The following is a 22038-nucleotide window of genomic DNA, read 5'->3' on the forward strand; positions in this document are numbered from 1 at the left end:
AATATATCTGCGACCATTGGCATTTGATGTTCACTAAAATTTATTGATATTTACCAGGATATTTAAGAGAAATACAAATTATCTATTCAATATTCACGGGTACTTCGAAGCAGATGATATCTTTTTCTCCGTGTTGTAAGGCCCAGTGTACTTTAACTTTTACCGAAGGATAGATTTCGAGAACTTGGAAGGAATCTCTGTAGATGTATTTATTTCCCGCTTTCAGAGGACACGGTGCCTTTTCTCCATTTTCCGTTTCAAATTTACCGCAAACTGACAATCCGTCGACTCCGACGAACGGAAAAGCGATTCCAAACAGGTCAGCAGTGACGTGATTTTTTACGCTATCCATGTCGCTATCTGAGGACAAGTAAAAAATGTTTTATTGTTATAAATTGAAGTTTTAATTTAGGGAAAACATTTATAACATATTTTACATGTTAAGAATAAGTATCTTCTTAAATTTTATGAATCCCTTGTATCTAAATTTCTAAACGTTTATAATTATATTTTCCCATTTAGGTACTTTAAGTCCTAATCTACATATACAAAGAAAATTTAAGTGTCGTACTGTGATTTCAGAATAACAGCGTTTTTTTTATTGCACTCGGTTATTTACTCTATATTAAAAACAAAAAAAATTGTCAGTCTGTTTTCTGTTCTGCGAGCTAATCTCCGGAACGGCTGAATCGATTTTTAAGGGATTGCAAGAATTAGGATAAGGGTTTAAAGAATAATGAGTACCCAGAAAGAATCTCCCACGCGAACGAAGTCGCGGTCACAGCTAGTCCTTTTCTAAGTACTTTATATATAAAAATTTGAAAATTTTCTGTCTATTTCAAGTATGTATTTACTTGTTGAAATCGAAGCGATCAATGATACTTACATATATGTAGTAATATCTCAGATGAGCTCAAATCGCAAAAGACATTTTTAATCGAATTCAAAAAAGGGATTCTCAATTCGACTCTATTTTTACATCATAACTTTTTATACTTGTAATCATACTATACCTACCTACATTTGATTCTGAAGGTATCCATAAAAATATTTTATCCATTGGTCTTGGTGTATCATCATATATTAATACGCTAAGGTTTAGATCTTTGCCTCCCTTTTTGAAAAAAAAATTTAATATTGCTTTTGTTTTTGTAATTTAATTAATTATGAAAATTATTTAGTGCGAATTATTCACACGGGCATTGCTAGTCTTGTTATAATACTTGTATGAAATAATCTTATGGTACATATGCACAACTACATATATGTAAACTGTACTATGTTAGTTTTTTTTCCACTGGGTTTTTCCGAGTTGAGGTCGATCGTCTGCTTATATCAATCATGTGATTCACGCTAGATGATTTTTATAAAAATATTACATTATTATATGCACATATACACAATAACATAATAGATTACAGCAGATTTCTCACATTTTTCACATTTCATTCACATTCAGATCTCTACCAGCGTCTGTGTTTCCAGAAAATTATAACCTGGGGATCTTTAAGTCGCGAGTGAATAGGTTACTTCTAGGTAAGCGTGCTCCATCTTAGACCGCATTTTCACTTATCATCAGGTGAAATAGTGGTCAAACGCAAGCCTATCATTGTGTTAAAAAAAAAAAAAAAAAAAGATTGACCGGGAAATTTTATACACATTATTTTTAATTAATATCATCACTTTGATTCATCCAAATCGATACTCCAACTACGGTAGAGACGAGGGTGATCTACTTGTCATTTGAGAAATTGCGTTGCGAGGATTGTATTCTAGATATATAAGCACGTCACAACAACAGCTTTGATGTAGTGGTGCGTGTGACTACACAGACGACTGCCTAAAACATCTACGGTTTACGGGGTTTATTTATTTCCGGTTTGGATGTCTGTCCTTGTAAATTTCCCCCCGGAGGCGTGACCGTGTCTTGGAGAGCACGTTAGGCCGTCAGTCCTGGTTGTTATCATAAATACCTGATAGCGATCGTTACTCATAGTTGGGAGCATATCCGCCAACACGCTGTAGAGCAGCGTGGTGGATTAAGCTTCAATTCTTTTCCTTTGCTTAGAAAGAGGCCTATCTCCGTCTACGGGATATTACAGGCTCAATCGTAAGCACACCATTAATATTTGCGATTTTCGCTGGTGGTCGGGTTCTTCATTCTTTTAGTTGGCTTTCATTTTAACCGTACCTAATCTTACACTCTAATCTTTTAGATTCGTTATAATAGAGATAGTTTTAAATCTCATCATTTAAATTGTCATTTAGGAATATCTTTATATATGAGAAGTTTAAAACAAAATTTCATAGGCCCTCTTCGATTTCTGTATAGAAGATGAGTTTAGCTAATCGCTTGGTTTTATTATTGGAAGCACATGTCTACATAATCAGAGCTGTCGCTGTATGAGTACGAGTACTGTTCGATATAATACGCGCACTACGCAGACTATCAGTTCCAAGTGTTTTTATTAAATATCTGGAACCGGTCAAGTATGTTGTGTGCCGGCGGCGGTACAGCTCAGTTTAACCGCTAGACCGGCTGGGTTTGACGATAGGGATTTACTTTCAGAATTTCATCGCACCTCACACTCTTTATTTTATAAAGAACCCATCTGCGTAAGCGGACTTGTTCCAAGGGAGCGAAACAAAATATTTTTAGACTTCATCGCAGAATAAACCCATTTGCTTTATCTCTGTAAGCCTCAACATGTGTCCAGTTTTCTATATTAACCATTCATATTCGGAGATAGTAGCCAGCGCAGTCTCAATAAAACATTAAAATAATACAATTTTTTGACTGTAGATACGAGCTGTTCAGGAAAAAGGAACGATGCCTTTATAATTGTATATGTGCTTATGTATGAAATGATTAACATTTTCAATTCTTGTGATCCTGGAATTCTAATTTAAAATCTGATGTGGATTTTATCTTGATACACCACATATAATCGAATTGTAAATTATCATTAGCAACGCAGCGGCAAAGGAAATCACGGGTACTAGCTAGTACCTAATTTATAATAATGATTTTTGTGCCTACATTATTTGTAACAACCCTGCTCTAATCTATGTTACTTTTTGATACTTTGCATAATTAAAAAATAAATATTTATATTAAAAAAAATTGTAATCCTACACCTCGTGCTATGTTCGTTGAGTCCTGAACTGTATAATTGAGTGTTTTCGATGCTATAAGTCTAATAAATAATGTGATAATATACTGACCTGGAGTAAAGTGAATCGTAATATTCGTGGCTGTTCCCTTCTTCAGACGACAGGGTAGTTTCTTGCATGGCATTAATTGAACATTTTCTTTTAACCCGTCAAACGATTTTCCTGAAAACAAAAATTATATAATATTATATAATAAATAAAGAAAACATAAACAAAAAGTATTAGATAGCAGTATAATTCCAATTCACAAGTTAAGAACTAAATATTTATAGATAGTTGCGGTTAATCATGTCTACGTGGAATACTGGCAGTATTTCTGCGCGAATCGCTATTGCTGATTGAATTGAATCGCAATGCCGATTCTCTGGGTTAAAAATACACCAGCCCTCTTGACAGCAGGGGAGGTATAATAAGACGAGTAGTTTTATATTTAAAAAAAAATTAGCACTGCTACTCCAAGGGCCAAGTGCAAACGGCACAACGATGTAATTAAAAATTGTTGACGAATATTTATGCTATTTCGTCGTTTCAGATTTATCCGACGTAAATTAAATTAATTAAAGTTAAGTTATTATAAATCATAATATAAATTTGATATTAAAGTTAAAGAATTCTATGAATTCAGTTCTAAATATACCTAAATATAAATCTACAACATAACACACACTGTCGTTTGTTTCTGAAGTAAGCAACTTAACGCTTGTGTTATAGGTAACAGCCGACTGGCATAGCTACATTTTTTTTTGATAAATAGACATATATAAATAAATATATATAAAGAGTATCCTCTTTTATCTCTAAACATTATTTAGTATTTTGAATTGTGAAGAAACTCGTACATTAGAGAAATTGCTGAAAAACTTTATTGAATCGTCTGCACCTGGAAACTGGCCTCAGAATTTAAAAAATATCGCTGAACGGTTCGTACTTGAGAAGTTTACAAATAGAAACGTGAACGCAAACCAGTGGATAAATACTTTTGAAAAAGAATGCATTCGTTTTGAAGTTGAAACAGATGAGGAAAAAATTGAAATGTTAAGGCTGTTTATGGACAAGAGCTGTGCGGACTGGTACAGTTCCATGATGATAAAACTGAAAATAAATTCCGATTGGTCCATGTGGAAAAATAAGTTTTGTGGATCATTTGCAAGCAAAGGATGGAGCCCAGTTACTAAAGCATTGTTATATAAATATAATGAAGGCTCATTACTGAATATGCTATAAGAAAAGAAAAACTTTTATTAGAGATGAGAGACTCAATTGACATAGGCACAATGGTTGATCTTATTGCAGCGGGTTTACCTGAATTTATTCTAAATAGGATCGATAGAGAAACAATTCAAGATACAGTGGCGTTATTTAATGAAGTAAGCAGGTATGAGCATATGATAAATAAAAAAAGCTATGTACCAAAGAAAAAATATGAAAATATAAAGATAAATAATAAGAATGAAGAATATACCCCATGTAAAATTTGCGAAAAATTAAATAAAGGTGTTCGCTATCATCCAGAAGATACATGTTGGTTTAAACAGAAAGAGAATGAAAAGGTAAAGAAATATATTAATCATGTAAATAATGCAAAGATAGAAGCCGAACTAAACGAAAGTGACCAAAAAAACGAGTAATAATACCATTGATAAATGTCAAACTACTGCTAAATGATAAATTGGAAATAAATGGAATTTATGATTCTGGTTCAAATGTTTCCTTAATAAATTCAAAATTACTAAAATTAAGAGGAAAAAACAGTAATTTAAATGAAGTAAACTTAGTAACAATCAATGGTGTTAAGAAGAGAAGTGGTTTGACGAACCTAAAAATAAAAATATTAGATTTGGAAAAAAATGTAGATGTTTACATAATTGATGAACAACATTTCGATTATGAGTTTCTAATAGGATTAGATCTGATCAAAGAGTTTCAACTAATTCAAGATGAAAATTTAAAGATAGCTCAAAAACTTAATTTGGAAAAAGATGATAAAATTTCAATCGATAAATACAAAATAAATTTCAATGAACATATAAAAATAGAAAATTTTGAAATGCAACTAGATCATTTGAATGAAAATAAAAAAATGAATAAATAAATAAGCTAGTGGAAAATTATAAGTCGGTGTTTGCAAAAGACAAATATGACGTTGGAAAAGTTAAGGATTGACCTTACAATTGACAAATATTGTAGTAAGAGACCTTAGAGATGTACCATAGAAGATAAGAAAGAAATAGAAGAACAGATAACTAAATTATTAGATAATAAACTGATAGAAGAGTCCTATAGTCCATTTGCTGCACTTGTAACATTAGCATTTAAAAAGGAAGAAAATAGAAAATCAAGGCTATGTATAGATTTTAGAGATTTAAATAAAATGATAGTACCTCAAGCTCAACCATTTCCATTAATAGAGGATTTGATAATAAAAACAAGAAATTGCAAATATTTTACGACTCTTGACATTAATTCTGCTTTTTGGTCTATCCCTTTACGAGTTGAAGATACGAAAAATACAGGATTTGTAACACAAGAGGGACACTATCAGTGGACCCATTCGGGTCATCACATCAACATCACCTGCAATTTTTCAAAGAATTTTGAGTAACATTATAAGAAAATATAAACAAACAGATTTTGCAGTTAATTACATTGATGATATACTTATTTTTTCTAAAAGTTTTAGCGAACATATACAACACATATCTCTTGTACTGGAAGCAATTAAGAAAGAAGGTTTCCGATTAAAATTTACAAAATGTAAATTTGCATCAGATTCAGTGAAATATCTAGGTCACATAATTCAAAATAATTCAGTATAACCAGTGAAAGACAACTTAATTTCAATAAAAAATTTCCCCATTCCAAAAACTCAAAAAAATGTTAGACAGTTTTTAGGAAAAATAAATTTTTATCATGAGTACATACCAAAGAGTGCTATAATTCTTGAACCACTGCATAACTTACTGAGGAAGAATCAGAAATTTATTTGGTCAGATGACTATCAAAAATCATTTGAAATCATCTAACAACTACTATGCTCTTAACCAGTTCTGGAGATTTTGGATCCAAATTTGCCAATAAATATTTACACTGATGTTTCTTTAGGTATTGGAGCAATTTTAAAACAGGTACAATTGGATGGCAAAGAAAAACCAGTGGCCTATTTTTCAAAGAAACTAAATGGAGCCCAAAAGAAAAAGAAGGCTATTTATTTAGAATGTCTAGCAATTGCAAAAGCACTTAGATACTGGTTAATCGGTAAATCTTTTACAGTATATTCGGACCATAAGCCTCTTGAAAATATGAATATAAGGTCAAGGACGGATGAAGAATTAGGTGACTTAATGTATTACTTAGCACAGTATGATTTTGTAATAAAATACGCACCAGGGAAACAAAATTTGGAAGCAGATTGCCTAAGCAGAAATCCAGTACTAGAACCTAACACAAATAAAGATGAACAATTGAGGGTCATAAATTTAATAAGATTAGACGATATTATATCAGATCAGAATAAAAACATACAAATACAAAATTACAAAGACAATTTAATTAAAATAAATAGGTTATATTTTAAGAAAGTTGGAAAAAAAGAGAAAATAATTCTTACAGAAGAATACAGCATTAAATTATTGAAAAATATACATGAGAACTTATACCATATAGGAATTAGACAAATGCAAGAGACAATTAGTCCATATTATACTGCCAAAAACCTAACAAATAACATCAAAAAAATTGCAGAAGTTGTGAAATTTGTATAAAAAACAAAACAAGAGGACAAAAAAAATATGGAATTATGTCTCATTTAGGTCCAGCTACGAAGCCTTTTGAAATCATGTCTATTGACACAATTGGAGGTTTCGGAGGCTCCAGATCGACAAAAAGATACATGCACCTTCTTGTAGATCACTTTACACGATATGCATTTATTAAAACATCAAAAACACAAAATGCAAGTGATTTCATAAAACTAATTAAATGTATAACAGACACAGAATATATAGGTATGATACTTGCCGACCAATACCCAGGAATTAATTCTAAAGAATATATACATAATATACTATACTATTTACATACTATACTATAATATTTACAGCGGTCAATGCACCATTTTCAAACGGCCTGAATGAAAGAGTGAATCAAACACTAATCAATGAAATGAGATGTAAAATGAATGAAAAAGGAAACAAAAAGGCATGGATAACTATAGCACAAGAATGTGTAAATAAATATAATGAAACAATTCACTCAGTTACGGGATATGCGCCCAGATATCTTTTATATGGTACCAACGTCACAATTTTACCAAATGAAATAATACAAGAGAAATCACACAGTGATTGGATTAAGGTCAGAATCACAGCAGTAGAAAACACAGTTAAATCACACAATTACAACAAAACATTGTTTGAAAAAAAAGTAAAAATGTGGGAGTTTAATATTGGAGACATGGTGTATGTAGAAAACGGAAATAAGTTGAACAGAAAAAAGCTAGATGAATTACAAATTGGGCCGTATAAGATTATTGATAAGATTTCTAATACAATATATAAAATAGATACTGGACACAAAAAAACTGAATCAAATTTGTACCATATTACTAAACTTATACCAATTCCAATTTAAGAGGACAGTGTGGTTGAAGATGGTGAAAATAAATAGTGAAGAATTATAAAAAAAATAGTGACTCCTTGTGGGGGGGGGGGGGATATAAAGAGTATCCTCTTTTATCTCTAAACATTTAAATTTAGTATTTTGAATTGTCATTGCAGATGACATAAAAAAATAATAAAAGTATAAAATTATGGTGTTTGATGAAAACGGAAAATAATAATAAAATATAATTAATACAGAAGAATTATAAATAATAAACATAAATTGTAGTTTCTCTTATTTTCAGGTGAGAGTGAGAGTGTCTATAGATTTAAATGATTTTTCTTACAACGTAAATTAAAATTTAACGAAATAAAAACTCTTATTTTCAGAGCAACGCAATTTGTTTATTTAAAAAGAAATACCTTATATATATATATATATATATATATATATATATATATATATATATATATATATATATATATATATATATATATATAAATATATATATATATTACATCCAGACTCGGGGTGGGAATCGAACCCACAACTCCCGGAGCAGAGAGCATACTGAAAACTCACTACAAACTATATGACACAATACAAAAAATTTTTCTATGAGATGTCGAAATTATTTTTAATAAGTGAGTACAATAATTAATTATTACATAAAAAATATTTCATTTGGATTGAATATTTGTCTAAAATATAGTTTTCATAGCTCCATATACGTTAAAGTAAAAAAAGTGCATATATTTGTTTACTGATCAACAATAAGCGCTACAATATCATTTCTTTTTAACCGACTTCTAAAAAAGGAGGAGGTTCTCAATTCGACTGTATTTTTTTTATGTATGTTACATCAGAACTTTTGACCGTGTGGACCGATTTCGACAATTTTTTTTTTAAAGGTGATGTGTTCCAATTGGTCCCATTTAAATTTATTTGAGATCTAACAACGACTTTTCGAGTTATATCTAATAATGCGTTTTTACTTGACGCTTTTTTCGTCGACCTACGTTGTATTATACCGCATAACTTTCTACTGGATGTACCGATTTTAATAATTCTTTTTTTGTTAGAAAGGAGATATCTCTAGTTTTGTACTATGATAAGGAAACCAGGATCTGATGATGGGATCCTAGATAAATCGAGGGAAACTCTTGAAAATCCGCAATAACTTTTTACTGGGTATACCGATTTTAATAATTTATAATTTAATCAAAAGCTGATGTTTGTCGTGTGGTCACATATAAATTTTATTAAGATCTGATCACTACTTTTTGAGTAATCTTTGATAATGAGCAGTTAGTTGACTATTTTTTCGTCGATCTACGTTGGATTACTCGTCGATGTAATTGAAGTCGGTTTTTTTTCGTTATTTATTTCTTCAATTATTTATTTCTTGACGTTGACAACGATCGGCAATTATGTATATATATATATATATATATATATATATATATATATATGATAAAATAGTAGGAAAGTCAAACAATAAAATGGTAGGAAAGTTAAAACTGTAGGAGAAAACCGGGATAGATGCCCCACTTTTTGAAATAGCCACCTAATTTTAAAAATATGATTTTTATACGAATAATTTTTACTAATGTAGCTAGCTCAATCCTTAATGTTGAATCATTACTATTTTTTTTAACCTACCCAATGCAGATTAAGCAGAAATTAGCTTTTCGTGAACCCTTTTTTTGAGGATAGATGCCTACCTATATGGATAGTTGCCCCACCATGAAAATAGTGAGTAGGATAGATGCCCTTTAAACCGTGTAAACGAAAAACCCAAACCAAATGTTAGGTAGTTCTACTCCTAAAACATCGATTGTCTCCAAGAAACATGGGCCATAGTAATGAAAAATATTTTGTGTTTTTTTTTATATCTTTTAATTGTTATAATTAGAATATAATTTTTATATCACACAGATTACTATACCTAATTAAATTTTTAAAGCTTTTGTTTGACTAAAATATAAATTCTTAAGTTTCAACATGATATATATATATATATATATATATATCAAGTGTCAACATGCACATTGCATAATCATACTTTCTCATCGAAAGCTGACTGTAGGTTTTCTATAGTCCAAGAACATACTCGAGCTCGCATTCCTTTCTTCCTTTTATATTTTCGTGGCATAGTTCTGCTAGAATCAGTAAAACATCCAAACATAAATATACGTAAATACATTAAAAATATAACAGACACAAAAAAAAATTAAACATAAACTTACTCTGTATATGGTGAATGAAGGGATAGATAAGGGCACCTATACCTCAAAAAATCAGGGCAACTATCCTTTGTGATTGGGATAGATGCCCACGTATTTTTTAAATAAATTATAAACAAAATAGCATCTATTTACAACTATATGCAGACTCAATGACCCAGTATATAGACGTGATAAAAAATATAACGGAATTTATTACTATTTATAAAATTATACAACCTTAAATACTAACCTTTAAAACCTTGACGTGTTTGTAAATTTCGCCGCGGAGACAACACACACACGAGCCAAACGTGTCCTTGCCACACGAATATCTGTGGATATCTGAGATACGAGGTGACTTCGACTCCTACTTATGCGATTAATTTTTATTTGTGAGTTCGGGATGTTAGGTTTTTAGAACATGAGGCATCTATGCTACTGCGGCATCTCTCCCGGTTTTACCATACATTGAATATTTTGTTAAAAGAATACTTGGGGTCTACAATCGAGCCGAAGCCAAAAATACAGTTTTTAGAATTTTTGTCTCTTTGTTTATATGTATGTCCGGGATAAACTCAAAAAGTACTGCATAGATTTATTTCAAATGTCACAAATATTATTAAGAAGTCGGGTCAACATATAGGCTACATATTACCACGCTATCACCTACGGGGAACGAGCGGTGAACCTTTATTTTTTCAACGCATTCTGTAACAACGTGTATTCTAACGACGAATGTTGTTGTTATTATGTTAATAATCATACTATAAACTAGCTTCACACTATAAATAAAGACATTCTGTAGTATATTTAGTATCAGCATTGAACCCGTGCGAAGCAAAAAAAATTGCTTTGAACATTTTTTGTTGCAACAGAATTTTTAATTAAACAAGGTTTTAGCTTCCCAAGGTTGCTTATAAATTGTGTGAGATTGTAAGTTTTTAATTTGATCTTTGTTATAATGACATAGAGTAGTTCTTCTAACAGAGACGCACATCTTTATCATATTAATAAAGTACACAATAACATTACATATCACAGAACATATCAGCCAACTCGCAGTGGAGCAGCGTATTAAGGAAAAATAAGAATAAAGTGTACCTGATGTGATGATGATGTGTTTATTATTGTTATAATTAGTATATGTTTTGACTGGATTAGATACTTTGAAAACTCAGCCAAGAATTTTTACTACAGAAGTAACTAAATTATATATTTATTCTGTTCTTTCAATCGGACACCAAGAAAAGTGTTTACAACTTATGGGTCTAATAACTGGGAGGGCGAGAAAAACTCGATTTATGGCTTTTACAATTCCTGTAATTTGTACGAACCCCAGATACCAATCTGCCGTCAGTTGAAATATCGATACCTCATCATCATCATCATCATTATTATAGTGAAGCCTATATCTGCATGGTAACCACCTCAAAGTACCGATATGTCGCGACGCGAGAAACAATTGAAAACTACGTAGGTATTAAATCCTGACTTTCAAGAAGCTTTCTCCTCTAATGAACTATTTTGTGAACCTTCAAATTAGACAATTAAATTATTTAACGAAGAGTTAAAAGATTTGGAAAGGAACCTTTAAAATGTTTCATGAAGTTAACTTACAATTTTATAGGAAATCATCGATCAAAAATTACGTCGAATTTTTGTTACATAAAAATAATCGTAGGCGATAAGCACAGTGAAACATTCAATATTTTTTTTTAAAATATACTTTTTATATGAAAGACGATTTTAGAAGAAAAACGATATCATGGTAAAGAGTCTAAGTGCTCTACGGGGCTACTTGTTGGACATTTCAACGAGACGTATCTAAAGAAAAAAATATAAATAAATCACAAAGATACATTTGAGCTGGTGAAATTTTGAAATTTTTTAAATTTTAAATATTTAAATTTTCTTAAATGAAATTACAAAATTATTGTTTGCTTCCAACGAATAAAAACCCGACTTCAATTACATGGACCATAAACACAACGGTAGATAGACGAAACAGTAGTTCAGTAAATACGCGTTATCAAAGATTACTAAAAAGTTAAATTCAGGTCTCGATCAAATTTAAATGGCACCACAAGACAAGCACCAGCTTTCAACTACATTAAGAATTATCAAAATTAGTACACCCAGTAAAAAAATATGAGTTATATATAATACACTGTAGATCGACTAAAAAATAATCAAGTAAATCTATACTAATATTATAAAGAGGTAAAGTTTATAACTTCGTTTGTATGTAGGGGGTAATCTTCGCAAATACTGATCCGATCATGAAAATTCTTTCACTAACTGAAAGCTACACTATTCAGGAGTGACATAAGCTATATTTTATTGTAATTGAACAAAAAATTCAGTAAATAAGAAAAAGATTAAAATGTAATATCAAAATGGTAAATAAACTAGCGCCATCTATCGCTATTAGAAAACAATTTATTAGTATTTCGACGTTATTAATTTAGTCTTATTTTAGTCTATCGACGACGTTTTCTCGATTTTTGATAGATGGCGTTGGAGCAACATATTATTTATTTAAGTGCTATAAAATTTGTTCTTTAAAGTATGTTATTTGGTTCTGTAATTCAAAATAATAAATACACGAGTGCAACATATTATTTATTTAAGTGCTATAAAATTTGTTCTTTAAAGTATGTTATTTGGTTCATATAATAATAATTAACGCCCAACGAAGTGGGCACGGGTCGGCTAGTACCCTTTAAACTCAAAAATTAAACGCTCAAACATATTAGGTATTATAAACCTGCTACTGCCCTCTAGTGGATAACACAGCTCACTACGTTATAGTAGATATGGCTATGTAACATAATTTGATCGATAGTCACCGAAGTAGTTTTACAGGATTCTGATAGATGGAGTCGTGGGTGGTGGTGAAAAGGTGTCAATTTGTTTGCTTGTAGTATGTAGATAGTTTACAGTTCGCAGATAGATGACTTTGTTGTAACAATTTTTTAATGTGGCGAATTAATTTTTCTTTAGTGTCCTTTAGGGTTATAATATAAACAAAAAATTTCTAAACAGTTTTTTTTCACCATTTCCTTTCCTAAATATTAAATAACTGGTTTTGTTGTTACCTTAATGGGTTGCTTTCTTTAATATTTAACCGACTTCCAAAAAAGGAGGAGGTTCTCAATTCGACTGTATTTTTTTTTTTTTTTTTTTTTTTTTTTTATGTATGTTACATCAGAACTTTTGACCAGGTAGACCGATTTCGACAAATTTTGTTTTAATCGAAAGGTGGTGTGTGCCGATTGGTCCCATTTAAATTTATTTGAGATCTAACAACTACTTTTCGAATTATATCTAATAATGCGTTTTTACTTGACGCTTTTTTCGTCGACCTACGTTGTATTATACCACATAACTTTCTACTGGATGTACCGATTTTGATAATTCTTTTTTTGTTGGAAAGGGGATATCCCTAGTTTGGTACCATGATAAGGAAACCAGGATCTGATGATGGGATCCCAGAGAAATCGAGAGAAACTCTTGAAAATCCGCAATAACTTTTTACTGGGTGTATCGATTTTGATAATTTTTACTTTAATCGAAAGCTGATGTTTATCATGCGGTCACATATAAATTTTATCGAGATCTGATAACTACTTTTTGATTAATCTTTGATAACGCGTATTTACTTGACATTATTTTCGTCACCTTACGTTGTATTATACCTCATAACTTTTTACTGGGTGCACCGATTTTGACGTTTCTTATATAAATTAAAAGCTACTATTCGTCACGTGGTCCCATTCAAATTTAATTGAGATTTGATTCGTAATTTGTGAGTTATATCTAATATTGCGTATTTACTTGACGGTTTTTTCGTCACCCTACGTTGTATTATACGTTATATCTTTTTACTGGGTGCACTGATTTTGATCTTTTTTGTATAAATCAAAAGCTAATACTTGTCATGTCGTCCGTTTTAAATATGATTGAGATATAATGAGCAATTTTTGAGTAATCTTTGATGACACGTATTTACATGACGATGTTAAGACGACTGTGGTCATGTTCAATACTTTGCCACAACGCCATCTATCAAAATGTTATGAAATTACTTCGTTCACTATCGATCAAATTACAATATTCCACTAGAGTAGAGAGTAGCAGTTTATTCGTTATAAATATATTTGAGCTTTTAATTTTTGAGTTATTGCTAATACTGGGTATTTACTTGGCTATTTTACGTCGACCAAAGTTATATTAACCTCATTACTATTTTACTGGGTGGACCGATATCGATGATTCTTTTTTTAATCGATAGGTGGTGCTTGTCATGTGGTCCCATTTAAATATAATTGAGATTTGACTCGAACTTTTTGAGCTATATCTGATATGGCGTATTTACTTGACTGTTTTTGGAGTTTTCTCCTTAAGAATCGATTTTCATTTAAGGCCCCGGAATGAAAAAATTGAACAGTAAAATCTACTGAACGAATGACCTTGTTAGAGATGGCGTTCAGACGTTTTCTAATAACGCAATTAGGTTCTTAGAGATGGCGTTCAGACGTTTTCTAATAACGCAATTAGGTTCCGATAGATGGCGTTATTGCATTCATTTATTTACAATTTGATATAGTAATAATATATTTCTTAGACTAGTAAGCCTTTTTGTGCCTATTTAGACAGTTGATCTGAAGGGGTAAACTCCAGTCGTGCATCGGAGCTGTGTGAAAACATGAACATTACATATTTTTAATAAAAAAGACATAAACCGTAATTCAATATAAATCCGCTTCAACTAAAAAACCCGCCGTAATAAGCGATGTCAGCGCTTCGCGCGAATCGACGACGGGCCTTTTATGAAATTTCTGCCTACAATCGCTAACAAAATGTTAGAAATAACAGTAGGACATTATATAATTCTACAATTTTATAATGTCGCATTATATGGAATACGAACAAAGTATTACTATTTTTTCGTCGATCTACGTTGTATTACTCTTCGATGTAATTGAAGTCGGTTTTTTTTTCGTTTGCGAGCAAACACAATTATTGTTTGGTAGAAGCTTCGAACATTGAATTTAGATGACAAGCACCACTTTTCGATTAAAACAAGAATCATCGAAATCGGTTCACCTAGCAAAAAGTTCTGAGTTACATACCTATATATGCATATACATAAAAAAATTACAGTCGAATTGAAAACCTTTTTTTGAATTCGGTTAAAAAACAAGCTGTATTTGAAGTCTTCTTATTTTGTTTCTTATATCCTTATCCTGACAAAACTAGTCAAAATTTTTTATGATACATGTAAAAAGTGTTTTTTGTTAACCAGTATAACCAGTATTGGTTATTTTGTAGCCTTGAATACGGAAACAAATTCCCAAAATAAGCAGCATAAAGATATTACAACAAAGCCAAATATCAATTCCAAGGACAATTTGTACTATAAAAAGATGGTAAAAATATTGTAGGTTGGTAATAAGGAAGACATTATTATTTAACGTCGGTTATTATACTTACGTTTATTATGTACCTACCACAAAAAATCTGGACGTGTTATAAATAATAAAAGTGTTTCTACGTAAAATCCACGTATTGTTTAAAACGTATGTTGATTCATGAATACGATTTGAATTTTATAGACAATGTTCGAGTGATTCAATTATACGAACAATTCTTACATATACAAATAATTTATACTGAACGAAGATACGATATATACGATTACGATACGAGAGATATTTATAACGAACGAGACGAAGAAGAGCATGGTCAAGAAAAATATCTTTCAATTAAGGATAATTATTATAAGTGTAAAATGAATGGATTATTTTTTATAAGGTTTATTGCCTTCCATTCGATCTTGTATAGATAATTACTTTAATGTGTGTAATTAATGATCACGTCATTTTAGTCTATGTGTTCTGTTATAAAAAAAGAACACAATTTTTTTTAGTTTTTTCTGCTATTGTAAGATTGACGCATAATTAAAATGACTAAGGGCCTGTTTCATTAGTTGCGGTTAACACTATTTTATGGATGACGATACGAATAGACTTTAACAGCGGGATGTAGAATATAATAGTAGGACCTGTTTCTCCTCAATTAATAACTGCAACTTTAAGATAGAAATATCTTATAAATACATGGAATTCGATGGTAAAAAAGAATAATGAGAAAAAAAACGAGTGTACTTTAGACCACACGACTGTAATAGAACTTATTTAGCTCCTATAGTAATATACGAAACGTAACTATCTCTCTCTTTCTATTTTCACTAACTTATATCTCCCTCTCAACTTCCGTTCGCCTCGCCCCATCACACTTTTCCTAAGGTTCTCGTCACGCATTTGCAGGTCTTAATAGTTTTAAATTTGCTTTAGCCGGATGCCGCCTTACCATATCCGTACTCAGACTGTTTCCTTCAGCTCGTAAATGATGATTCTTTAATTCAACAGCTGTTAGAAAGCGACGTCTCAAAATAGTTATCACCATATAGTGATCCTCCCACGCCCTCGTGCATCTTGTTCGGCCTGTTCCTGGTCTTCAACAATTGGATCAAATTTCATGGAAACGCTGGAGTTCCTTCTGAACTCTAGAAATAGTCATACCAACAGTACTCGGTGTATTTTGCTGACTGTGTCTATCTTTAAGCATTGTCAGGATCCTGACACATTCTTCAGGGGTTAACGACATAATGACTTCAGAATGATAAGATTTATAAGGCGGAGACACCATATTTATAACTTTTTTATTGAAAAACTAAAACAAACGCGAAACAAATGATATAAACTATTTGGTACTAAATGCAAAAACGTCTAAGTAGATACCTATTATTTTAAATTTTCTGTTTTTATACAATTGTCTTAAATAAATAATGAGGTATGATATCTTATTTTATGAGGCAGTACATATTATTTAATTTAGTCTTTATTTCATAAAACAAGGTCAGGTGCTTTTGAAGATATTGAAGATTTTCTAACCGTCCCTTTTTCTTGGCGGTCCAGTGTATTATTCCAGTGTATTTATTTATACTAATTTTGAAAGCGGAATTATTTAACGCTGATCTTAAGATGTTTCTGTTTATGGTTTGAAATATAGAGAATAGATATTATTATTAGGGGTGTGGTTTTAATTATTCTATTTCCTTGACTCTTTTTTGCTGCTCTACGGAAGTAGGCCTAACAGCTTGATTAGAAATACCGGTAAGTCCTTGCTACTATAAATAATAAATCATGACTTGAATCGCAAGTCTGCTATTTTAACTTCATTATTATATTATTAGTAGTCCCGTACGATTTTATCTGCATGTTAGTTTATGCTAATAGTGTGATAAATATCCAAGGTTATGGCCCGGTGTCGGACCTACAACAATGCTTAGTGTCACAAAAAAACTCGTCCAGTACATTTTAATATTTTATTTTCATACGCTTCGCTTCAGCCTGTGATATATCCCACTGCTGGGCATAGGTCTCTTTCCTCATGTAGGAGAAGGATCAGCGCTTAATCAACTACGCTGCTCCAATTCGGGCTGGCGGATATATTCACTAATATGAGTAATAGATATCAGGTGTATATGATAACAACTGGGACCGACGGTTTAACGGCCTCCCCGAGGCAAGGAGACCACACAGGGACTGCACAAACATCCATAACACGGTCATCGGATCGGTATGGCCAATACAAATGTTTGTCTTGTGCGGGGATCGAACCCACAACCGCCAGCGCAATAGCCACAAACCAGTGCTGTGACCGTTGCGCAAACGCGGCGTCTATTTTCATGATGCTGCTGACACACGCATTTTTTCTGTAGATTTTTCTCAATACATGCTTTTATAACAAAAGAAATAAATGGTTGTAGCATTAGTATAGTTTTAATAAGAACATTAAGAAATAATGTTGGAAATGTGAGAACAGGAACACGTTACATGTGCAAAAGGAGTCTTTTTTTTACGTGGCGAAAATCCTTCATGGATACCCTCCAGCGGAGGGCACCAGAGGGTTATGTCAGACTCCTACTGACTAAAAAACCACCACGTGTGAGCAGCAGTCCGCCTGGGTAGGGCGAGATGGGGTCGCGCTAGTATTAGCCACCTCGCCCCGGCGGTAGGCCCGGACAAAGCCTTCGTGCCCCGACACAATGGTGGGGTTGCCTCGCTCACAACAAGGCCACCCCTCAGACGTGTGAAGTTGTCCGGCCGGCCGAAGTCCCCCGACTATCGGCCAGCGACCCAACTATTACGAGGGGGGAGGAGGTGGGCAAACCGTCTCCTCCTTGACCCCGTACGCGTCTGCACCGGAGTAGGTTAGCGGAGACGTCATGCTCCCTGGCCCGCTCCGCGGCCTCTTTCTGCGTCATTACCTCTTCGCAGAAGGAGACCGCCGCCTGCTACGATCTCTCTGTCGAGCATGGCTTTTACGACGCTCGGCAGTGAGAGATCCCGCCCGAGAACCGCCGAAAGCGCGCGCCGCTGCGAGTCCTACGCGGCGCACACCTCCAGCGTATGGAGCGCCGTATCCTCTGGTGCAAAAGGAGTCTGATCTATCTATACTCTATACAAATAAATAAAATTGGAGTGTCTGTTTATAATATTAAAATAATCGGTTTTTACTAATTCATATGGATGTATACACGGTACATATACAAAAAATTTTTTTACAATTTTTGTCTGTCTGTCTGTTTTGGCTAATCTCTGAAACGGCTTGAGCAATTTTGACGGTACTTTCATTGGCAGATAGCTGATGTAGTAAGGAGTAACTTAGACTACTTACTTTTATTTTAGAAATTTATTTATTTTATAACTGCGAACTGAACAATAACTTTTTTGTTAAATTCTACGCGGACGAAGTCGCGGACACAGCTAAATCAAAATAAAATAAAAGAATAAGTTTTCTTTAATAACACAATCGAAAAAAAACTCATTACATTCTTGCATATAACGTATTATAAGGGTTTGCTTAATAAGTTAATACTTTTCCAGATTGCTCGATGTTAAAAATATCAGATAATTTTGTATTGATCCTTTATTAAAGTAATTTGCGTGCTTTGAATTTATTTATAAGATATCTGATAATAACATCTTCTTCGTTATGTAAATTTTCGACAAGCACATGTTTTTGTATTTTTTCATTTATTACAACGTTTTTTATCGTAATGTTTTATAATGAACAATAAATGATTTTAAGCAATCTAATTTGTGGTTATTAATTTTTGACGCGTTCATGTTCTTACGTTCATATTTACGTCGCGGGTTCGATCTCCGATGTTAATTGTGATGTGGGCCCAAACATGTTTTTGCGTAGTGTGTGTGCCCGGAACTCTGATAGGATTATAATTGATGGAGGTGTTTTGTGGTAAATGTGAAACTTCTATAATTTACTAATATTTAGGGCTGTACAATTTAACCGGTGAAGCCGGCTAAAGAAGTTAGGTAAGTTAATTTGTTAGCTAACCGATAGGCTTGGCTAATTTAACCGGTTAACTTAATTAGCTCAGTTAGCCAACAACTAACCGGCTAAATGGCTAACCGGCAAAATGTTTTTAAGTGTTAATTAATATAATTAATTGCTCTATTGTCATTATTTTTGTCATAAAGAATCATTATTATTATTTTTTGAACTTTTATGTGGGTAAGGAATCAGTGACTAGCTAAAAAAACAATTAGCCGTATATATAATCACACAGGTTATTATTTTTTCATTCATTCATTCATTACAGCCTATACAGTCCACTGCTGGACATAGGCCTCCACAAGTTTACGCCAAAAATAACGTGAACTCATGTGTTTTGCCCATTAGGTTATTATTAATTTATTATTATAAGTTATTATTATTTCCCAGTTTCATTCATAGTAATGAATGAAACTGACGAACGACGCTGGTATTACGATTCAGCTTGTAATAACACCCACTATTGGGCATAGGCCTGTTTTCCCGTGTAGGAGAAGGGTCGAAGCATAATCTACCACAAGTTTATCGGCTTTTCTTTACTAGACAATATTTTTCGTTTCTTGATTTTTTTAACATTGTAATCGAAAGTATTCAGTAACATATTAACACAAATAAAAAATCAACGGCATACCGCTTACCTTATAGATGTTTTTAGATATTAAATTTAATTTGCTCGGACTTATATATTAGGTATGATAATTAATTGATTGATAATATTCTAAGAGTGAAATTTAATATTTCTTAAGGAAACATTGCTTTATTACGCTGTTTATTTTATCTAACTTCTCATTATTACATTCAATGGTGAACACGCTAATCACTTCACAAGAAACTATTACAAGCGATGCTGTTTGTCCGGATAAAAATAAATTATAATATTTTAATGAATACAATAGCAGAGATAATGTGTTCATTGAAAGTGAGTAAATACTAGAATAGTAAACTAAATTATAAACGGTTTTAGATGGCATAAAATCGATTGAAATATTAACTTTTTTTTTCATTTAATAATAACGTATCAACTTTTAAATGTTACATTTTTATAGTTTTTTTATTGCACATAGATCTAGAGAACCGAAGTAAAACCACTCAACCAAAACGGCCGATGAGGTGTGTTTCTCTAATAACGTATGTTACGTACAAAACGCAAACCGGTTTATCAGTTTAGTATTCAATGCTTTATAAAACTACAAAGGTAGATTTATCTATAGAAATAAATAAAATTGAAGTGTCTGGTTGTAATATCGAAATAGCCGCTTTTTATTAAATACATATGGATGTATACACGGTACATATACCAAAATGACATTTTAATTACAATTTTTGTCTGTCTGTCTATCTATCTGTCTATCTGTTTGTTCCGGCATTCTCTGAAACGGCTAATCTCTGAAAGGGCTGAATCGATTTTGACAGGACTTTCACTGGCAGATAGCTGATGTAGTAAGGAGAAACTTAGGCTACTTTTATATCAGAAATTTATTTATTTATAACTGCGAACTAAACAATAACTTTCTTGTTAAATTCCACGCGGACGAAGTCGCGGGCACAGCTAGTAGGTAATAAATATATATATATATATATATATATCAATAACGAATTTATTAGGATTTAAGTTGCATATGCATGCTGTAAAATGTTATAATTTTCTTTTATACAAAAAGTGGCGATGCAACTATAATTATTTAATACAAATTAAATACTTGTGTTTTCTTTATACAATACGTTTCACAAATTAATACGAACTGTATTTTTACTCGTCAAATTGAGTTTTATTAAAGTAAATAAATAAATGAAAGCGGGTCGAATGGTAACGGTATTATGTAAAGAACTTACTAACCTGGACATTGACTGACGTTAGTAGCGGCGGTGAACACCAGAAAGAAAGACACAACCACGCTAAGTAAGAACATATTGATGTCTGTCTGTGATCCGTAGATGACTGCGCCGCGTGTGCTTACGTTGTCGTTTTAAACAGTTGCAGCATAACAAAGTTCTTGTATCCTTTTAAAATCTGCAACAAACTTCACTACTATGATAATAGAGTTGAAAATTGTAAATTTTTAATCTTGTTTATTGTAAATGAGTATATTTTTTCTGTGAATTTCTTTGTTTTATTTAATTTTTCTAAGCAAAAATGTTTATAAATAACGTAGCAACAACCAAGTCGATTCCCCATCGTTTTAAATCGACTTCAAAAAGGAGCAGATTACTCAATTCGACTATATATATTTTATGTATGTTCGGAGATAACTTCGTCGTTTATAAACCGACTTTGATCATTCTTTTTTTTTTGTTGGAAAGGAGATATCCCAAGGCTAGTACGACACCCACGGGAAGAGAGGGGGTGGCTATATTCTTTATTATATTGAAAATTAAAAATCATTAATTTATAAATTAAATATAGAATTGATGCCATACAAATATACCTGCGTCCTAATAAACTACATAAAAAGAAAACCTTCCATGACACCGTATTACCTTTGTGAATTTGTTAATTTAAACTGTTTTTAAATTGTTTCTAATTTTATATCTTACTAGCTGACCTGGCGAACTTCGTATCACCTTATTTTTTTCTGAAATATAATAATAACATAATATATCAAAATAAAAT

The 22038-nt window shown here is 32.0% G+C and overlaps 1 protein-coding gene across 1 annotated transcript; it reads right to left on the reverse strand.

The window, feature by feature from the left end:
• Positions 1-16: 16 nt before the first annotated feature.
• LOC123662218 (ecdysteroid-regulated 16 kDa protein-like) lies at positions 17-21415 on the reverse strand. The gene is made up of 3 exons (XM_045597093.1): positions 21265-21415; positions 3226-3336; positions 17-360 (listed from the first exon to the last, which is right to left on the reverse strand). Exons 1-3 carry the CDS (start codon positions 21335-21337, stop codon positions 83-85), a joined length of 462 nt encoding a protein of 153 aa, XP_045453049.1. The 5' UTR covers positions 21338-21415; the 3' UTR covers positions 17-82.
• Positions 21416-22038: the final 623 nt, after the last annotated feature.

Source organism: Melitaea cinxia, chromosome 18 (genome assembly GCF_905220565.1).
Source record: "Melitaea cinxia chromosome 18, ilMelCinx1.1, whole genome shotgun sequence".
Classification (NCBI taxonomy): domain Eukaryota; kingdom Metazoa; phylum Arthropoda; class Insecta; order Lepidoptera; family Nymphalidae; genus Melitaea; species Melitaea cinxia.